The sequence below is a fragment of the Tachypleus tridentatus genome, chromosome 1 (genome assembly GCF_004210375.1).
Source record: "Tachypleus tridentatus isolate NWPU-2018 chromosome 1, ASM421037v1, whole genome shotgun sequence".
Classification (NCBI taxonomy): domain Eukaryota; kingdom Metazoa; phylum Arthropoda; class Merostomata; order Xiphosura; family Limulidae; genus Tachypleus; species Tachypleus tridentatus.
In genome coordinates this window covers 102142355-102161673 of record NC_134825.1, presented here as the reverse complement: position 1 = coordinate 102161673, position 19319 = coordinate 102142355, and the positions used below count along the sequence as shown (strand labels likewise).

Sequence of the window (19319 nt, the reverse complement as noted above, 5' to 3'; positions counted from 1 at the left end):
ATTCTTTGGTAAGTTTATAGCATTTCGACAAGCCCACTTTCACCTTGTCATAGTCCATGGTGTATTTCCATGTCATTCCTGAATATATTTGTGTGCCTTTTCCCATAAGAACTGGACTGCCTTCATCCTAATTCTGGCTTTGCGTGTGTTTTCCACACAGTTCCAAGAAAGCATCTATATGATCTCTCTAATCTTCAAATTTTGGCAACTTGGATTAGCTGACCCTGACCCCATTATCATTCTTGGGTCCTTCTCTTTATTGAATGAGCTTGACAGTCTCAGTTTGTGCTTTTATTCTTTCTACAGCCAGTCTCTCTTCTCACTCCTTCTCTTCCTTCTCTGTTTGTGTTCTTATACTTTCTATTTGCACTCTCCCACGTTTTTCTCTTTATTAATTTGTATTGTCATTCTCTTATTTTCTTCTCTCTTTCCGTTTCTTCTTCTTTCTTGTATTCTTTTAATTTTTCTTCCTCTCTTCTTTGCCTACACTCTTCTCTCTCTAATTATTATTTTAAACAAATTCTCGTAGTTTATTGTCTTTCAACCTAAAACACTCATCTCTCTCTATCCATTATCAAAATCTTTGAAATGATTAATTAGCGTGGTTATAGTCTCTACACTATTTATGCCAATGCTACAGTTGTATATAAAGTTTATATTGGCCTATTTACTTCCGATGTCGTTTACCTCTTTTTCTACCCCCTGTTTACTGGATTCTTTACAGTAGGTGTCTGTGTTTTGTTCGTGATAAATTCGAACAATAAATGGACAGCACACAATCCACTTTTTAAAGTCAATCGTATTTACAAAAAATCTTTACCTGATAGGTTATCACAGTTGTATCTAAAACTCTAAATAGTTTTTTGTTCTTATCAAAAGTCCACCCAATCTTGTTCAGATAATTTAGAACTCAGTTGACAAGACGAATTATTATTTTTTATCTTTCTTTCTGACAAAAAAAATCAGTGATAAATTCACTCATGTAACTTCTGGGTTACCATAGTTGTATCTTGAACTTTTAAAGAACTGTCTCCTTTCGTCAAAATCCATGCAGACGAGTTCAATTACATTATTACACTTTTTTGACAAGCTAAATTATTCTCTTTATCTCTATTAAATTGTGAAACTCACTTTGAAATAATGCCCTGTCATGTTATAAAAGACTGTTTGGTTTAGATATTGTTATTTAATTTAGTTTGTGAATCAATATTTTATTATTTTTTAGTTTTTATTTTATTATAAGAGAGTTAAAAGCAGACGATTAGTGCAAGTTGTGTTTGTAAGTAACTGAGGTTGAGTATTCTCAGTATACAGTCATGTGAAAAAGTTAGGACACCCTATGAAATCCTGTGTGTTTTTGTAACATTTTTGGATATACAGATATTTAATCTCAATTTCAACAATACTGAGAGATTATAGGAATATAACTAAACAATTAAAACTGAAGAAAAGACTTTTCAAGATATTCTGTAAATGTAATTCTACAAAAATGCATATTCTAACTGAGGTAAAAGTAAGGACACCCTACCCCCTAATAGCTAGTGTTACCCCCTTTGGCTAAAATAACTGCAGTGAGACGCTTTTTGTAGCCATCTACCAGTCTCTGACATCGGTTTGAAGAAAGATTGCCCCACTCCTCAATGCAGAATTCTGTCAGCTGTGAGATGTTTGAGGGGTTTCTTGCATGTACAGCCTGTTTCAAGTTACCCCACAGCATCTCAATGGGACTAAGATCTGGGCTTTGACTCAGCCATTCCAGGACTCTCCATTTCTTAGTTTTCAGCCAGTTCTTGGTGGATTTACTGGTATGTTTTGGGTCATTGTCGTGTTGCAGGGTCCAGTTCCGCTTCAGCTTTAATTTTCGTACAGATGGTCTCACATGATCCTCAAGCACCCTCTGATACACAGTAGAATTCATGGTGGATTCTATGATTGTGAGCTGTCCAGGTCCTGCTGCAGCAAAGCAGCCCCAAACCATAGCACTTCCACCTCCATGCTTCACAGTTGGTATGAGGGTTTTTTCCTGGAATGCTGTATTTGGTTTACGCAAAACATTTCCTCTGTTCTGGTGTCCAAATAATTCAATTTTGGACGCATCTATCCAAAGAAAATTATTCCAGAAGTCCTGGTCTTTGTCTACATTCTCTCTGGCAAACTTCAGTCTGGCCTTGATGTTTCTCTTAGAGAGCAAAGGTTTCCTCCTTGCACACCTCCCATGCAAGTTAAACTTGTGCAGTCTTTTTCTGATTGTAGAGGCATGCACTTTCACATCAACAGTAGCCAGAGCCTGCTGTAGGTCCCGTGATGACATGTTAGTGTGTTTGGAGACCTCTTTTAGCATCTTGCGGTCTGCTCTCGAGGTGAACTTGCTTGGACGACCAGACCTGCACATGTTGGCAGTTGTTTTGAAAGCCCTCCACTTGTTGACTATTTTCCAGACAGTGGAATGCTGATTTCAAAATATTTTGGGATGTTTTTAAATCCCTTACCAGACTCATAAGTTCCTACAATTTTCTTTCTGAAGGCCTCAAACAGCTCTTTTGCTCTCACCATGGTGCTCACTCTCACTTCAACAGTCAGGAGCACACCAAACTAAATGTCTGAGGTTTAAATAGGGAAAGCCTCATTCAAAATGCTGAGTAACGATCTTCTAATCATGTGCACCTGGTGTAATACACCTGTGTGTAAGTTGAGCCATTTTAAGTTGGAATAAATGTGGGGGTGTACTAACTTTTTCCTCAGTGAGAATATGCATTTTTGTAAATGCATAAATATCTGTATATTCAAAGTGTTACAAAAATACACAGGCTTTCATAGAGTGTACTAACTTTTTCACAGGACTGTATTTACCAAACAAATGATTTTGTAATAAATATGTGAATAGTAAGAAATGAGTGGGTAAAATGTAGAGACAAGAGCAGAAGAGAGAAAAGTCACGGCCAAGGAAAGGTTCGAACAAAAAGGAAAGCTCGTCGATTAAGTTGGCCTAACAGTTGATATATATTAGAATGACACTAAAAATGTTAAACGAGATAAGAAAAATAGTTTATTCCGTTAAAAAGAGTTTTAAAGTAAGTAAACATGCCCATATGGACTTTGACAAAAGTTAGACGATTATATGGAAGTAGGCCTATACGCAAAACATAGATGTTTATTGGAAATAGGCTTAAATACGAAAAAGGAATAGATGATTTTAGAAGTATAGGATAAAACCATGGAAACTCAACGAAGGTAAGTGAACTAAACTCAGCTAGTTTGGCAATAATAATAAACATAATTCGACTTGTAAACTGAAATTGTAAAGTAACTGAATAGGCCGAAATGTACTTTTGACAACAAGAAGAGAACTATATAGTTTTATGATATGCCTGTAATCATCTGCATTGTAAAAAAAATGTTATACATATGTTTAACTAGTTCCGAATATATATATATATATATATTATTTTGAAAAACAAAAGTGAGGTGCTCTTCATTTATTTTTATCGAAGTTACTGCAAGTTACAGACACTTACTGCAGAAGAATCCTATGCCCGACAACAACGCAACATACACTGTATATATACTTATACTATTAAAAACTATAAGTAAAAGCATTTAATTGACATTGGTGAGCAGAACATAACCTTAACATACAACACGTCACACTGTGACTAACCACACATTTTCTTTCACTAACTAGTTGTTTTTTGGCTAAACTTCATTTTACTGAATTTAGTGTTTTCTGACTAAACTTCTAACTTTATAAATCTTATTCAAGATCTGTTTAATTGTCTCTTACTTGACTTTTCCTTACTTAACTTACGCTTGCTAGTCACTTTCTGCAAACTACGACGTCTGACAAAATGATGTAACAATGCGTGTGTGTGTGTTTTTTATACAGCAAAGCCACATCAGGCTATCTGGTGAGTCCACCGAGGGGAATCGAACCCCTGATTATAGCGTTGTAAATCCGGAGACTTATCGCTGTACTAGCGGGGGACAACTTTGCTAGCCGTCCCTAATTTAGCAGTGTAAGACTAGAGGGAAGGCAGTTAGTCATCACCACCCACCGCCAACTCTTGGGCTACTCTTTTACTAACGAATAGTGGGATTGACCGTCACATTATACACCCCCACGGCTGGGAGGGCGAGCATGTTTAGCGCGACGCGGGCGCGAACCCGCGACCCTCGGATTACGAGTCGCACGCCTTACGCGCTTGGCCATGCCAGGCGATGTAACAATACTCGCATAACAATAAACACTGATTAGAGGTTTCGAGAAAGATAACGCCAACAATACTACAACTGAGCTACGCACAGAAGGTACGCCTCTTGTCGAGTTACGTAATTAACGCTTTTAAAACGATCAAACTTCAACACTCCCGGTCACGAAAACTAAACAATCATTAAGTATTACTCACAAAATAAGCTAAACAATAACATTACATTAAAGCGTACTGTATATCCAGCACATCTGATACATAAAAACAAACTTATTGTTGTGCAGTTTTGGTACCAATTATCTGAAATTTCATAATTTTGATATGAATAGTATAAATCAAATTTGACATTTTCAAATTATCGCTTATTTCGCAAGGTGTTGGGCAGATTTTCTATCTTTTAGCTGGTATGTAAGTTTCACAGCCAGTTTTTCTATTCATAGCTGAAGTGTAGCTAATCACCTGCTACTGGCCCCCTTCCCCCCAGTAAATAGTGGTATGTTTGCAGACGTGAACTGCTAGAAACTGGGTTTTGATACTCTTGGTGGGCAGAGCAGAGATAGCCTTTTGTGTAGTTGTGTGCTTAATAACAAACAACCACCGTGTATATAATTGGTGATTAGCTGTTGTTGTTATTTGTTTATTATGGCCCCCACTAGTACAGCGGATTTACAACGCTAAAATCAGGGGTTCGATTCCCCTCGGTGGGCTCAGCAGATAGCCCGATATGTCTTTGCTATAAGAAAACACACACACACGCTTTATTATGGTGTATAGAGATATGCAAATTTAATTATTTTTGCTTTTATAGTAAGGTATTGCACAACTTGGAGTCACCATTCACCCACAGTTTTTATTAATTTTAGGCATAATTTATAAACATACACACACACATGCATACAAAGGAAATAGCTATATGTCATTATATCGTATTAACTGGGATTATTAATTGTTGGTTTCAAGTATCGGTTTAGTCACCTATGTGTGGAGAAATGATCTATGTGAACCGATCAACTACCAGCACATGAGAGAGACCATTTATCTTGCTAATACGTTCGGTTGTATTAATTGTGGAAAACAAGGAGACACTAGGGGTGAAGTCTAGGAGGTTTTGACTTTCTGAAGGAAAACTATTTAAAGTAAAAACTGAACATAGAATAGTTAGAAACAAAAAAACGTATGTCTCAAACTAATTAGTTATGCGTTATGATTTTGAAAAAAATGTTCAAAATTTTAGTAAAATTTAAGAGATAATTCAGGACATTTTTTTAAATGAAAAAAGTAAAGGTAACCTTACTACTATAGCCTTAGTATACTTCTTGTTGTAAATATAACTTCTTTTTTAGAAAATTTCTAATTTTAAGTAATTAGACAATTCTTCATTTCATCCAATTTTTTTATTACTGAAAAAGTAAAAAAAATATTTTCATTTCATTATACAGTTTTATGGAGTAGAGCTTAAAGTGATGCCTACTCCTACTTTACATTGGGGGGGGATAACTTGTTTTCTAAAGTAATTCAATGTTAATTTATATTTAAAGCTCAAATAATTAATTTATAGCGTTATTAAAAGTAGTTACTCTTTACACTAGAAACCGCTAGGTCAAGGCTTTGCCAACTAGCATGCAAGAATATAATCTTTATTTCATAGTCTGAACGAAATATACGAGTATAAATAATCATCCTAAAATAGTTAATTCTGTTTCTCTTTATCTGGTGACTACGTAACTATGTAGATATATATAGAATATTATAATTCCAAAGCAAGGGGCCACCTAATATATACAGATGATTTTCTATTTTAACTCAAAAACAAGCCTAAGCAAAAACAAATCAAACGAAAAACGCTCCATGAACTGAAAAGATCTCAGGGCACAAGCTGTAATGTGGGATTATAAAATGCACCCTAGGTTTTGAAAGTGACTGCAAAAGAACGACCCACATAACGGTGGAGATACACCGTCTAACAGTCTTAGCTTCCATTCTCCAGTCTCACATAATAAATAATGAATAGCATTAGAAATATAAATTAAGAGAGCAAGACGTGAGTGCTCAAGCCCGCAACGTCCCACATCTGTATCACCCTTCACTGCCTGAAAACAGTTATGACAAGGTAACTGCTCTCCCAAGTAAAGAATCAATTGAAATAAAGAAATAAGGTACTATCATTTTGGGATAAGTAAGTTTAAAGTTTACCTCTTGATGGTAGCATTCCAGCCCTCAATATGGTAGAAAGGCACTAATTGACAACACAGCAAACAAACTACGCTAGCATGAATATAGGTGATATAGATGTGGGACGTTGTGGGCTTGACCACCCACATCTCGCTCTCTTAATTTCTCTTTCTAATTCTATGTCTATTGCTAGTTTTTTATTTCTTATATGAGACTGGCGAATGGAGGTTAAGACTGATAGACGGTGCATCCCCATCTCTGTGTGAGTCCTACTTGTTCAGTCACGTCTAATACCTAGGGTATATTTTATAATCCCACATTGTAGCTTATACACTGGTATTTTTTCAGTTGATGCAGCCTTTTTTGTTTGATTTGTTTTTGTTTTGGCTTATTTTTGAGTTAAAATAATAAATTATACAATTAGTCAGAGGTTTGGATTTGCTATTTTCAATCTCGCAGTCCTTCCTTGTGATTTTACTTATTTTATCACTTAACTTCATTAAAATGTAATTATTTTCACTAATATATATGTGTGCGTAGTGGTTTGTATCTGGTATGTTAGAGCTGTTCCAAAGTCATTACTTCCCGATGAAGCTACATAATAGCACTTAACAGTCTCTTAAATATCATCAAGTTTCATATTATTTGTGCAATATAAGCATAATGGCATGATTTTCGTTTGTTATGATTTTGTTGAGTGGACGTAATAGAATAATAGTTTATTTTTAATTTTAGTTAATACAGTATCATGTTAATTTAAACAATAATGTTATTAAAATATGCCTCCTTACCAAGGGAATCAAAAGTCACCAAAAGATCGTTTTTATCGATGAACCCATCTTTATTGTTATCTATTAGCTGGAATGCCTATTAGAACAAATAAAATAATAGCAAACTAGATTACGGTTAGAGAAAACGTAAGAAAATGTATATTGTTTTACCAAACATACAATAAGAAAAAATATTCTGTCCATGTTACCTGGATAATATTCAGAGTAGGTGTATGTGAACAGTTAACTAAGCAACTACAACAGCAACTACAGAACAATTTTTCAGAAAGACTACTAAAGGTAGTTTCAAAATAAATAATGTAGTTGCCTAAACAATATCCACTGAAAATGTCTTAAAAATCATAGGTCACAGCATATTAGTTGTATTGATTTAAACCCTTAAGAATTGTTATAGTTTACCATTTCACCCATACTCTAATTTAAACTACGTGAGTTGATGTAACTTACACTGTAATCTTAATACTGATATAAACGTCATAAATTGTCGTAACTTACCATGTAACCTTTCTACCTACTTAAACTGTAGTAGATGTCACAGCTTACACTCTAGCTCATGTTGTAATTTAAACTATAGAAGTTGTCTTAATTTACCATGATATCATTGTATGGATTTAGCGGAAAAGTTTTTTATAGCTTACATTGTAATTTTTGTACTAATTTATACTGTAAGAATTTATGTACCATGTAATCCTTCTACCGAATTAAACTGCAGGAATTGCCATAACTTACTATGTAATCTGCAATCGTTGTAGTAATATAAAGTGTAAGAATTATTTTAGCGTATCATGTAATCTTTGTTTCAGAAATGCTTATTACTACTAAGATCTATTACCTCACTTGAAATTTCCAATGCATTTCCATTGCATGTCACAAACTTTGGACAAACTCCCACTTCTACACCTGTCTATATTTTATTGTACCAGCCTACGATGTAGCTCTTTAAATGAAAGGCAAAATAACGTCCATAGGCTCAGGTATGTTTTTCTGTGCTTATTCAGGCATTTTTTCCAACTCACTTATGGTGACTGGAAATAACTTTTTATTCATGACATTGACGTTCAGTTGTTACCCATCTAGCTTACTTAGTAGAACATATATCTGCATGTTTCAAGGTCTCGTATTTTACTCATTGGCGAGGTACTGTCAACATTGTACATAACTCAGATCATCACAATCTTATGGAACTATGTGGAACCATTAGCATTAAATTAACTGATGATGTTCCTGCTAGCATCCTTCAGATGGTTGATTCCCTTCTTCTTACTTCTTCAAGTTCAGGTACCTTGTTCTGTTTCATTGTCTTCTGTGGCGCTTGCATTGCATGTGAATTATTTTTCCAGCTCTTTCACATCCATCCTTTGCTCCTGGCTTCTCTCTTCCTAATGAGGAACAAGTTTCTTTATTTCTGTTGCTACCCTCATAGATTAGACATGTGTTATTCTATTTCTTTGAGTGTTTTTACATGAGAATTCTTCTGGCCAAATTCCAGGTTACTCTACATCTTTGTTGTCTTATTTACTTTTGTATCTCCTTTGCTTTGGCTTTAGTTTATGGACCTTTTATATTTATTGAACTCCGGTCTCTTGTGTCCTGACTACCTGCTTGAGGTGCTCTACGTTCTTCTTTTCTGTCTTTTCATCTACTTACAAATTTCTGTCTTTTTTATCCTGTTTGTTAGCTTTTTATCCACTCTTCACTTACTGCATCGCTTCACCACAACCGTGATGAATATATTGAAAAAAGAAGTTTGCCACTTTGGCTTATATTTGCAAGATTTTTTATGTATTGACTGGATTCCTTTAAGTAAGTGTCTGCGATTTATTAGCATTATGTTTCAACAATAAACAAACATCACACAATCCACTTGTTTTAAAATAATAAAAGGGCAAACGCGTATTTATAGCCAGATGTTCGTTACACTGTTGGTTATCACAGTTGTATTCAGAGCTTTAAATAATTGTCTCTTTTCGTCAAAGTCCACATCTGCCGGTTCATTCACTTTAGAACACAACTTACAAGACGATTTAATCTTCCTACTCTGTTTCTACAGTACAATCTGTGAAAATTTTACTTTAAAATGCTTACTACAGTGTTGGTTACCAAAGTGGTACCGAGAGTTCTAATTAATTGTCTCCTTATTGTCAACATCAATTTTTCCTTCAATACTATGTTATTACAATATGATGTGTGATAATTTTGCTCTAAAAATCGTTACATTTTGAACGCGTATTTATAGCCTGACAGAGGCCTAGAATATTATTCACATGAGATATTATTGAATTAAAACAACCAAAAAACTTAGAAGGGTCTAGTAACATGGTGCAATGATATAATAACCTACCATTTCACAAGTACACCACGTATGATTCATGAACAGTAACATAAAGTTGTAATAAACTAACACTTTTAAAAATAACCAAATTTAACACCTGCATTGCACAGTAGCTGAAACAGTTGTGTATATCGAAGTATATTTTTCCTCTGCTGTCTCAATCTCGGTTTAGTTTCCATGTGTTTTGAATCTCCTCTGTTGGGTTTCTACATTCCTTCCTTTCTTATCCATGACCGTTGTCTCACTCCATTTCTTACACACCATGTCCTTTGGAGTTTTACAGACTACTTAAAATTCCATGCTAAGGCTGCCCTTCAGTAATTTTCCTTTATTTTCTGGCTCTGTTCCTCAGATACCTTTATCTACTACCCATCTTCAAGAAACACATTGTGCTAAACCTTTTTTTGTATGTCGTCCAATCCTCTGTTCGTCCCCTTCCACAAAGTTGGTCATCTGACCCCATCTTTCCAAAATTTGGCAATTGCTACCTTCATTCTTCCTCATAAGGCAATTTGCCTGAGCCGGCTGGTCGAACTCCTCGAGTCCATTCTCGCTATCACATGGTATCTTGTCCTCTAATGTGTTTGCTCCGTTTTCTGGATGGGTGGAGCTGAATCCTCTCCCTTACATATTTGTTTCATGGTGATCTTGGTGTCCAAGGCAATTCCCTCTCCTGCTTGTCTTGCACAAGAGATTCTCTCAAGTTATTATTGAAGAATCCTGCTTTTCTTGTAGTCCTGATTACTGTTGGTAGTGCACACGTTTCCCCTTCATCGGACTCTGAGGATTTATTGAAACTTGTCCTAGAATTTCTTTTCCTACCGTTGTGTGTTCACCTTCCTTTCTACATCCCCTGTTGTTGGCTTGATTGCTCCAAGACAATACAAGGTATTTCACTTTTCTCTTCTAGCTTAACTTGATATCTCTCTTTCTGATTCGAGTTACTTCTCAATGTCTCTTTTTGCTTTCCAGAGAATTGTACTTTGCGTATCAGCTTTCATGAGATGACAAAGGTTTACTGGTTTGGCAGTTTCTTCAGTCACTATTGTTTGGTCATTTCGTATTGATCCACTTAGAGAATTTTACAGTCATTTCTTACATCTACTGTAAGAAAGGCGCAACCACCACTGGGACCTATGCTTTCTCGTTTTGGAATACCTTTATTGGGCATACAATCGTTGTTTCCCCATTGCATCATGTCATATCTATGATGTTTTAAATACGGTGGTAAATCACTTGTATCGACTGGACAGGACCCATCGCACTAAATTATCCTTCCATCTTTCAGTTTTGACCACACACTCTTTTGTCTTTTCCCACCATATCTGGCATATCAAAGCCTCTCTTGGCTCTTTTTTTTATCACCAGCATTTGGTGGAGATTTCTTAGAGGCTATATGTGGACTACACCTACCACATTTACTTTTCATTATTTACATCATTGGGTAGTTTCCCCTGCCTCTGGTTATGTCTCCCTTAATTTGCCTTTTCCAGCTTACCCAAAAGCTCTAGTGCAGCGAGTTTTGCCTTATGAAGTCATCTCCATGTCATTTATACGCTTAATGGCACCTCCATGTATGTGCTATTGTTTTTGTACTTTTTAACACATTAAAAATTGATCTAAAAATAATATAAAAAGAAGTAACAATACACATCTAACCAGTATATTCCTCATGTTTGGTGCCTTCGAATCCCATAAATCGCTGGTGTTTCCTCACAGGAAATACTTACCTGAAATCTGGTTCCAGAAATGTATAACAGAAAGTATCAAACCCATTTGCCCCTACTTAGTGCTCATTATTGAAATGGGTTTTCTGCAAGAATGTCTTAGCAGAATATCTACACAACTGACATGGCAGTTTTTGCACCTTTACAAAACGAATCTAAAAGTTAAGAAGTGACAGCACAAGGTGTGGTTCTGCCCTTACCCCTGCAGTCTTTAGCCATAGTAATCCATTGCACTATATCTGGGTGGTAACACCATTCCAGATTATTGTGCTTGAAATAGTTTAACTCAAGTGTTCTTTTTACACCAAATATTCTTTTCCATCGTTTTCTATAGTGAAGCATGGAAGAATCCTAACATCCCAGTGGCTGTATCCGTTGTGAGTGGTACCCTCCTCCCACAAAGGCCCGTCTCTCGTTTAAGATGTAGGACTGCAGTGTTTCCTGGAAGTCTAATACAAAACATAATATTACGGTATCTCTAAAATAGTTTCTCTCAGATATGTCCAACCGATGGGACTTGGATTTGCCTTGGGATGCAAGTTAGGGGTCCTCCACTCTCCATAAATTGTTACAGTATCTATTTATTGTAAGTATTTCACCAAGACAGCCACACTACACATTCTAAAGTTCTGCTCATCCTAGAGACACTACCACCAGCTTTATATTTTCCTTATTTACTTTGATATATTATATTTGTAATGGAAATCGTGAATCAGTAACAACAAATTAGGCAATGAGTATTTTCTGTTTGAGAAGGACATAGTCTCCCGTTGAGTACCCCTCTATTAGATGATCCCTGTCTCCTGGAATTCATACTTCATTGACTTTTCCTTTCTGAATTAGCAATGCATCCACAAATATAGCGCCAGCTTATGACACATTGCCCTAATGATGTAATACTTCACCATTAGGAAAGGAAAATGAAACAAATTTCACGCGCAATAGTCTCGGTGAAATTAGCACATGATCATATGCTTGACGAGGCAAAAGAAATGCATTGGAAGTGGGGAGTAAGTTTGTTCAAGGCTTGTGGTTTGCACATGAAATTCAACGGCATTTGCGTGAAGGGTAATTAATAGCTCTTAGTGGTGCAGAGAAGAGTATCTGTCTGAAATACATTTTATGGTAAGAAAAATGTTTATACTAATAAACTGTAAATAACTTAGACTGTAATTCTTTATAGTAGTTTAAACTGTAGGAGTTGTGATAGCTTACTATGTTATCAGTGTATTGATTTAAACTATAAGAATTGTCATAATGTACCAGACCAATATCACTCTGATTTAAACTGTATAACTTTTCATAGCTTACATTGTGATCTTTGGACTAATATGAACGGTATGGAGTTTTAAAACTTACGATGTAAGCCCTATACCAATTCAAATTGCAGGAGTTTTCGTAGTTTACATTGTAACCCTTGTACTAATTTGAATTCTGATAGTTGTTTTGTCTTATACTGCAATCCTTCTGATAATTTAAACTGTATCTGTGATAGCTTACTCTCTAATCTTTCTACTGGTTTAAATTGTTGTTTTATAGCTTATACTGAACTCAACAAGTAACTTAAGTTGTAAGAATTCTCTATCTCGTATTGTGACACCTTTATCTGAGCTGTTATGCTGTAACTATAAAAGTTTGCATATCTTACACTGTAATATTTGTATTAATTTGCACTTAACTGTTTGTATTAAATTGTACTGAATTCTTGTAAAAATGTAAATATTAAGTAATTCAAACAGCAGATCCATTGTTTTTACTAACTCTTCTATAATACTGCAGTAGTAATATACATTGTAAATGTTATACACTAGTATTTGATATTGTGGAATTGCAATATCGCTATGCAATACAAGTTTTGTTCCTGGATAGTTTATGTTATTTCTTAACTGCTTATGTTGTAAAAGTACAGAAAATGGCCATTATTCCCTTCAAGCTTTGCTTTTGTGACCTGGATAATGAAATTTAGAAACTTACCTATTTTCTATGTAAAAACGGCCAAATTTGCACATTTTCATTTACATAAGGTTTGAATAAAACAACATATGAATCAAGATTTACATGTATTTATATTAAAGTTACACAAAAATGTTTAGAAGTGAGTAGATTTGCGACTGTGATGTAAATCACTTTCACGTATTGGCCCTCAAATATAGTCTCCCATCATGTTTTCGTCATACGCTCCCAGGTTACAAAAGCAAAGTTTGAAGAGGAAAATAGGTTTTTTCCATTTACTTTAGCTTCCCCCCAGTGGCTCAGCAGTATGTCTGCGGACTTACAACGCTAAAATCCGGGTTTCGATACCCGTGGTGGGCAGAGCACAGATAGCCCATTGTGTAGTTTTGTGCTTAATTCAAAACAACAACAACCATTTACTTTAGGCATAAGCAATTGGGAAATAAGACTTTCTGCCCAGGAACAAGAAAAAGTAAAAATTTTGTTACATAGTGTAATGTATAACGTAATTATCGTAGTGGTTTAAACTGTAACATAAGTTGGAAATTACAGTTTACAAATGAGTAAGGCTTTAATTTAAGATTAAAAAAGTTAAATATGCAAACGAAACATTCCATGTGATTTTAAAAGCAAGACGTAATAAAATACAAAATGTGTTAAAGTAAAATAATATAACGAATCATCTTCGAAAGAGAGATTAAAGTAACTTTCAAAATTTGATATAATTTATGTTGGAACTAAAATTTGTATGATTCTCTGTAATATAGTAAGATGACATAATGTTTGTACATTAACTTAGTAGGTACTTTATTTGTTTTTACTTAATATTAATGGTTTAGTCTTCAAATTTCTACGTTAAATATGGAAGAATCACTATTAATTTTCCGTTATAATTAAAAGGGAAATTGGTGGTATACTTCCAGACTGTTAATACAGATATTTTGTAATGGTAATAGCATTTCTAAGTCACCTCTTTGAATTCAGCTATCTGGTTCTGTTCAAACATAGCAAAAACATTTGAAGTCGCTCGTGCAGCCTTCTTCTTTTGGGACTCTCCCTTGCCTTTCTTAGACTGTAAAATAATGGATAAAAATTTTTAAATAAACTGAATGTATTTCTAGGGCAGATATATTTGAATAAACTAAATCATGCAAGTTTTCTTTTTTTACATTGTACATTTTACACGATATGTATATATATGGTTTTATCTAACTAATACGATTTGTGTTGATCACTTCATTTAGTGTATTTTATCTTTTGTAAAGCATATACCTGTAGTTATAACATTTTTCTTTCGTAAATGAGGTTATTATCGGCTATATCACATGATTTGTTTTTTACAATATCATCTACAAATAGGTTAAATATACTAATGACAATAACGACATGTGATAAAGTTCTTGGAATTTAAAAAAATATGGAAATCATTTCAAATGAGAAATAAATAGTAATATAAAAATATAATTTCTTTTGAAAAGTGAATTTTTAATATATATATTTTTTTTCTAAAGTTGAATTTTTATATTTAACGTACAGGATAAATTATATTTAACATGTTAAAAACAAAAACTGGTGCTAAACGTGAAAATCTATTTTTGCTAAACATAACCTGGTTTTCTTTAATACTTTTTTTTTTCTTAGGAGTTTACTAAAATTTAATTAATCACTCAATCTTTGTAGAATATATAACGTAAGTTGCCTGCCATCAACTATTTCACAATAAAATATATTCGTTATTGATTAAGAAAGTGACACCTTGTTAAAAAACACAGTATTTTCAATCGTAAACGTATATTTTTGTTATAAAAGAAATGTTACGGTTTTACTACTACAACTAATCTTATTTTCCTATCAAATGTTTGAGAGTTTCTTAATAAGAAGAAATATATTTCGTATGAAGGTGAATCTATGCTACTATTCCACAGATAGTTCTTTTGTATTAACTAACGTTCGTAATTGTTTATGAAAGTAAAGAAACATATGTTACAATCCTACAACTTTCTTTATTCACTAACGTTCAGTGTTTCTTATAAAGATGGTTCTTGATGTAATCCCAACACTTAGTCCTTTCTTCTTACCAAACGTTCATTGTTTTTATGAAGGTGAACCTTAGTTAAAAGCCACAATTAAACTTTTTATATTAACCAACGTCGTAGTTTCTTATGGAGAGAAACATTGGTTAAAAGTCTATATCTGATCATTTCCTGTTAACAAACGCCCGGTGTTTCCAATGGAGGGTTACCTCAGATAAAAATACATTATCTTTTCCTATTAAATAAGCGTTTAAGGTTTTTTTATGGAGGTGATCTTTGATCAAAACCCATAGTTAATATTAGTTTAAAACCCATAAAAAATTAGATCTTATTAAATAAACCTTCAATGTTTCCTATGGAGATTAACGTTGGTTAAAAGCCACATTTAAACGTTTTCAAGAAACACCTTAAATATTTATTTTACTTATGAATCTGTTAAAAACTCGAAGTTAATACTTTCCTATTAATAAACATTCAATTAATCATATCTTATTCAGATTTGCTCATATTTTGCTATTTATGTAATCTTTAATTAAAACTGACATTTAACTCCTTGCTAACAAATGTTTAATGTTTCTTATGCTGGTGAACTTTCGTTGGAACCCAAGGTTAGTCCTGAGATATTAACAAACGTTCGATGTTTCTTATGTAGGTAAAACTAGATTAAAACCCACAGTTAATCTTTTCTTGTTAATAAACGTTAAGTGTTACTTCAAGACGCCTCCCACTAGTATAGAAGTAAGTCAACGGACTTACAACGCTAAACTCAAGGGTTCGATTTCCCTCGGTGGGCTTAGCAGATAGCTCGATGTGGCTTTGTTATAGGAAAACACACACACACTTAAAGATGTCATACGTGATTTCACAAAAAAACAAAAAACAGTAGCTAAGTCTTGTATCATCAGAATTGTAAACTTATAACAAAAATTGAAGTTACGCCAATATAATCCACAGTTAAAGATTATTTCAACTTATACCATTGTTATATAAATTTGATACATTCTGTAGTTATGCAGTTATGTGTGTGTGTGTGTGTGTGTTTTCTTATAGCAAAACTACTTCGGACTATTTGCTGAGTCCACCGAGTATGCAGTTATACTACTGTCATACTACTGGAGTATCCTTCCTCTGGATGGAAGTTATGTAAAGTGATGAATAATAACAGTTTAGCTTAGGATTGTTTGTTTTGTTTGTTTTTTGAATTTCGCTCAAAGTTACACGAGGGCTATCTGCGCTAGCCGTCTCTAATTTAGCAGTGTAAGACTAGAGGGAAGGCAGCTAGTCATCACCACCCACCAACAACTCTTGGGCTACTCTTTTACCATCGAATAGTTGGGATTAACCGTCACACTATAACGTCTCCACGGCTGAAAGGGCGAGCATATTTGGTACGACGGGAATGAGAACCCGCGACTCTCAGATTACGAGTCGAACGCCTTAACCCACCTGGCCATGCCGAGCCAATTATTTATGCAAGGAGTTTAAAGCTCTAGATACAACTTTTGTGATTAACTGTACAACATGCATTTATATGTTCATCTGACTTGTTTTAACATATTGTTTTAAAATAAGTGGAGCGTGTATTGTTTGTTTATTGTTTAAAATTATTGCCAACAACTTACAAATACTTGCTCTGAAGAATCTAGTTCATTCATACATATATAACCTGACATTCCTATTTACATAAACACCTTAACTCACCTGGCCTTAACGTAGGACTGGAAAAGTTGCTTCCCGTCTATGTAAAATGGTAAACAAAAAAACTCGCAAAGATGCCCATGAAAACTGTAAAACATGTAATTAAAAACCGCAAACTTGCGTGTATATCAGTCTACAGGGAACAATGTAGTGATAAAAAAACGCCCATAAAAATCACAACATGCGAAACTGTAAATTTGTATGTACCCCGCCTGGATTTAATGAACCTTCATACCAATTTTGATGAAGATCCATCCACACCCTGGAAAGCAGTTACATAAAGAGACAACAGACAGTTATGTAACTAAAAAGTATTTCTATCTTTTATCCAATTAAAACCTCTTTCATATGAATAAGTTATCACATGTATAGTGTTTGAAACAAAATGGATAGGTCATACCATGGTTTCTAGCTCTAAGTTTCTGTCGGAAACAGCACTGTCTGACAATTCCAACCACACCGCTTGAAGTGTTTACCTCGAAGTGAGACAATTTTTCTGGCTTTGCGGTTTCCCGCGATCTCAGCTGTCATGACGGATACGTACAACACCATATATGGACATCAGACACACTTTTAGAGAAGAGAACGGGTTTCACAGCACATGTTCGACACGTTACAGTATCAGTTAGTTGTTTACATAGAAGTGTCGGGTTAAATTCAGAGAGGAAAAAACCAAAAAAAATTGAAAACCGTAACTTTAAAGCAAAAAACAACAACACATTCTTTCGTTAGCATGTCAAAAACTAAGTCCACATTATTTTAATTGAAAAAAAAAGCAATAACTAACTTTCTATTTAGTTAAAAGTACAAGAACTCTCTTAAAACTGTAGTAAAATTATTTCCTTGAAATACGATATTAAATATTACGTCCTATGTTAAATATGGTGCAATCTTCACTGGAGCTTCTTTGATTTTTATCTTTGGTTCAAATAGAAAACAAAGTAAGTGGTTTTCTAGAAACATTATTTTCTTGTTCAAATGACGATGATTAATAATTGACACCAAGGTAATGTTTTCATTTTAAAAATGAATATCTGAAATTCAAGTTAACATTCTGCAAGAGGCTACAGAAGTATAAAATATAAGATTCAGGTTCTTCTAGAATCTAGATGGTGTGTTTTAGTTAGGGATGTGTCTGCAGAACCAGTTTTTAATTTTTAGAAACAAGGGTTGTAAAGGTGAATAATAGTGAAACAGTAAATAATAAAGTGGTCATTCAGAACCTTCTTTATTTCCCCAGAGGTAACCCCAATTTTACATTATATAACATGTAAAAAGAATAAAACGGTGTCATGTACATAAGAGTTCGAAATTCCCGGTAAGAGAGCTTAAGCTCCCCTATAAGAGAGACGTGGTATGACCAAGTGGTTAGAAGCGCTCTACTCGCAATCTGTGAGTCTCGGGTTCGAATCCTCGTCACAACAAACATGCTCGTCCTTTCAGCCGTGGGGGTGTTACAAAATGAGGGTCAATCCCATTATTCGTTGATAAAAGAATAGCCCAATAGTTGGCAGTGAATGGTGATTACTAATTGCCTTTTCTCTAGTCTTACACTGCTAAATTAAGGACAGCTATCACTGATAACCCTCGTGTAGCTATGCGCGAAATTCAAAAACAAACAAACCATTATAAGAGACAGGAGCCCCATTTTCAATAATGCTTTCGGTGCTGAATGTTTTTGCTTTAAACTGTGGTTAAGTATATGTAAAGATAAACAAAGGGAATTTGTAGTATCTATTAATAGCTAAATATATATCTTAGCAACTCTTCCAAGAGGCAACGTGTAATTCGATCACTGTACATACATCAAATTTTCTTAAACAGTAACAGCATTGTATGCATTATACTCACCCTGGTTTATCGATCGTTGAGTTGCATTTCAACTCTTCCTCAACTTGAATTGCGTAGATAATCCTTGAACCACAGAATATTACAGGAAAGTTTTTTGTATATAGTAGGATGTGATAACATTTCGACGTTGCTTTCCTTTTGCAGTTTTTTCAGTAGTAGATCCCATTTTTCTTTTCATAAACATATTCCTCTTATTTCAGAATTTCATAAACCAAATTATTGGGAAAATCGGTATAGTTTTAATCCGACTGAACTAATTTTCCTATTTCTATATTTGTTTTCATATCTTACAGGATATATTTAGATTGATGCACCCAGTAAAAGAGAAGTCTTAATTTTCCATCAGTTTTAATTGTCATCATGAGTGACATAATAACTCTTTATGTAACTTTCTCTCACAGTTCAGGTTTCTGCACCTCTAAAATTATTTTATTAAATGACGCGATAAATATTTAATGTATCATCTCTGAATATCAAGATACACGGTAGTGTGTCGTGCGGCCAAAACAACCTGCTGCAGGACACGCTGTGTGTTATTAATTTAATAATATTCCACC

General features: G+C 34.3%; 1 protein-coding gene across 1 annotated transcript in view; it reads right to left on the bottom strand.

The window, feature by feature from the left end:
- LOC143257175 (myosin regulatory light polypeptide 9-like) overlaps positions 1-17468 on the bottom strand; it is a 28560-nt gene extending 11092 nt beyond the window's left edge. The window contains exons 1-3 of the mRNA XM_076515533.1: positions 17312-17468; positions 14151-14252; positions 7169-7244 (exon numbers count right to left, since the gene is read on the bottom strand). Coding sequence (XP_076371648.1) covers positions 7169-7244; positions 14151-14252; positions 17312-17314 — 181 coding nt within the window. The 5' untranslated portion in view covers positions 17315-17468. The remainder of the gene's footprint in view (positions 1-7168; positions 7245-14150; positions 14253-17311) is intronic.
- Between the last annotated feature and the right edge of the window lie 1851 nt (positions 17469-19319).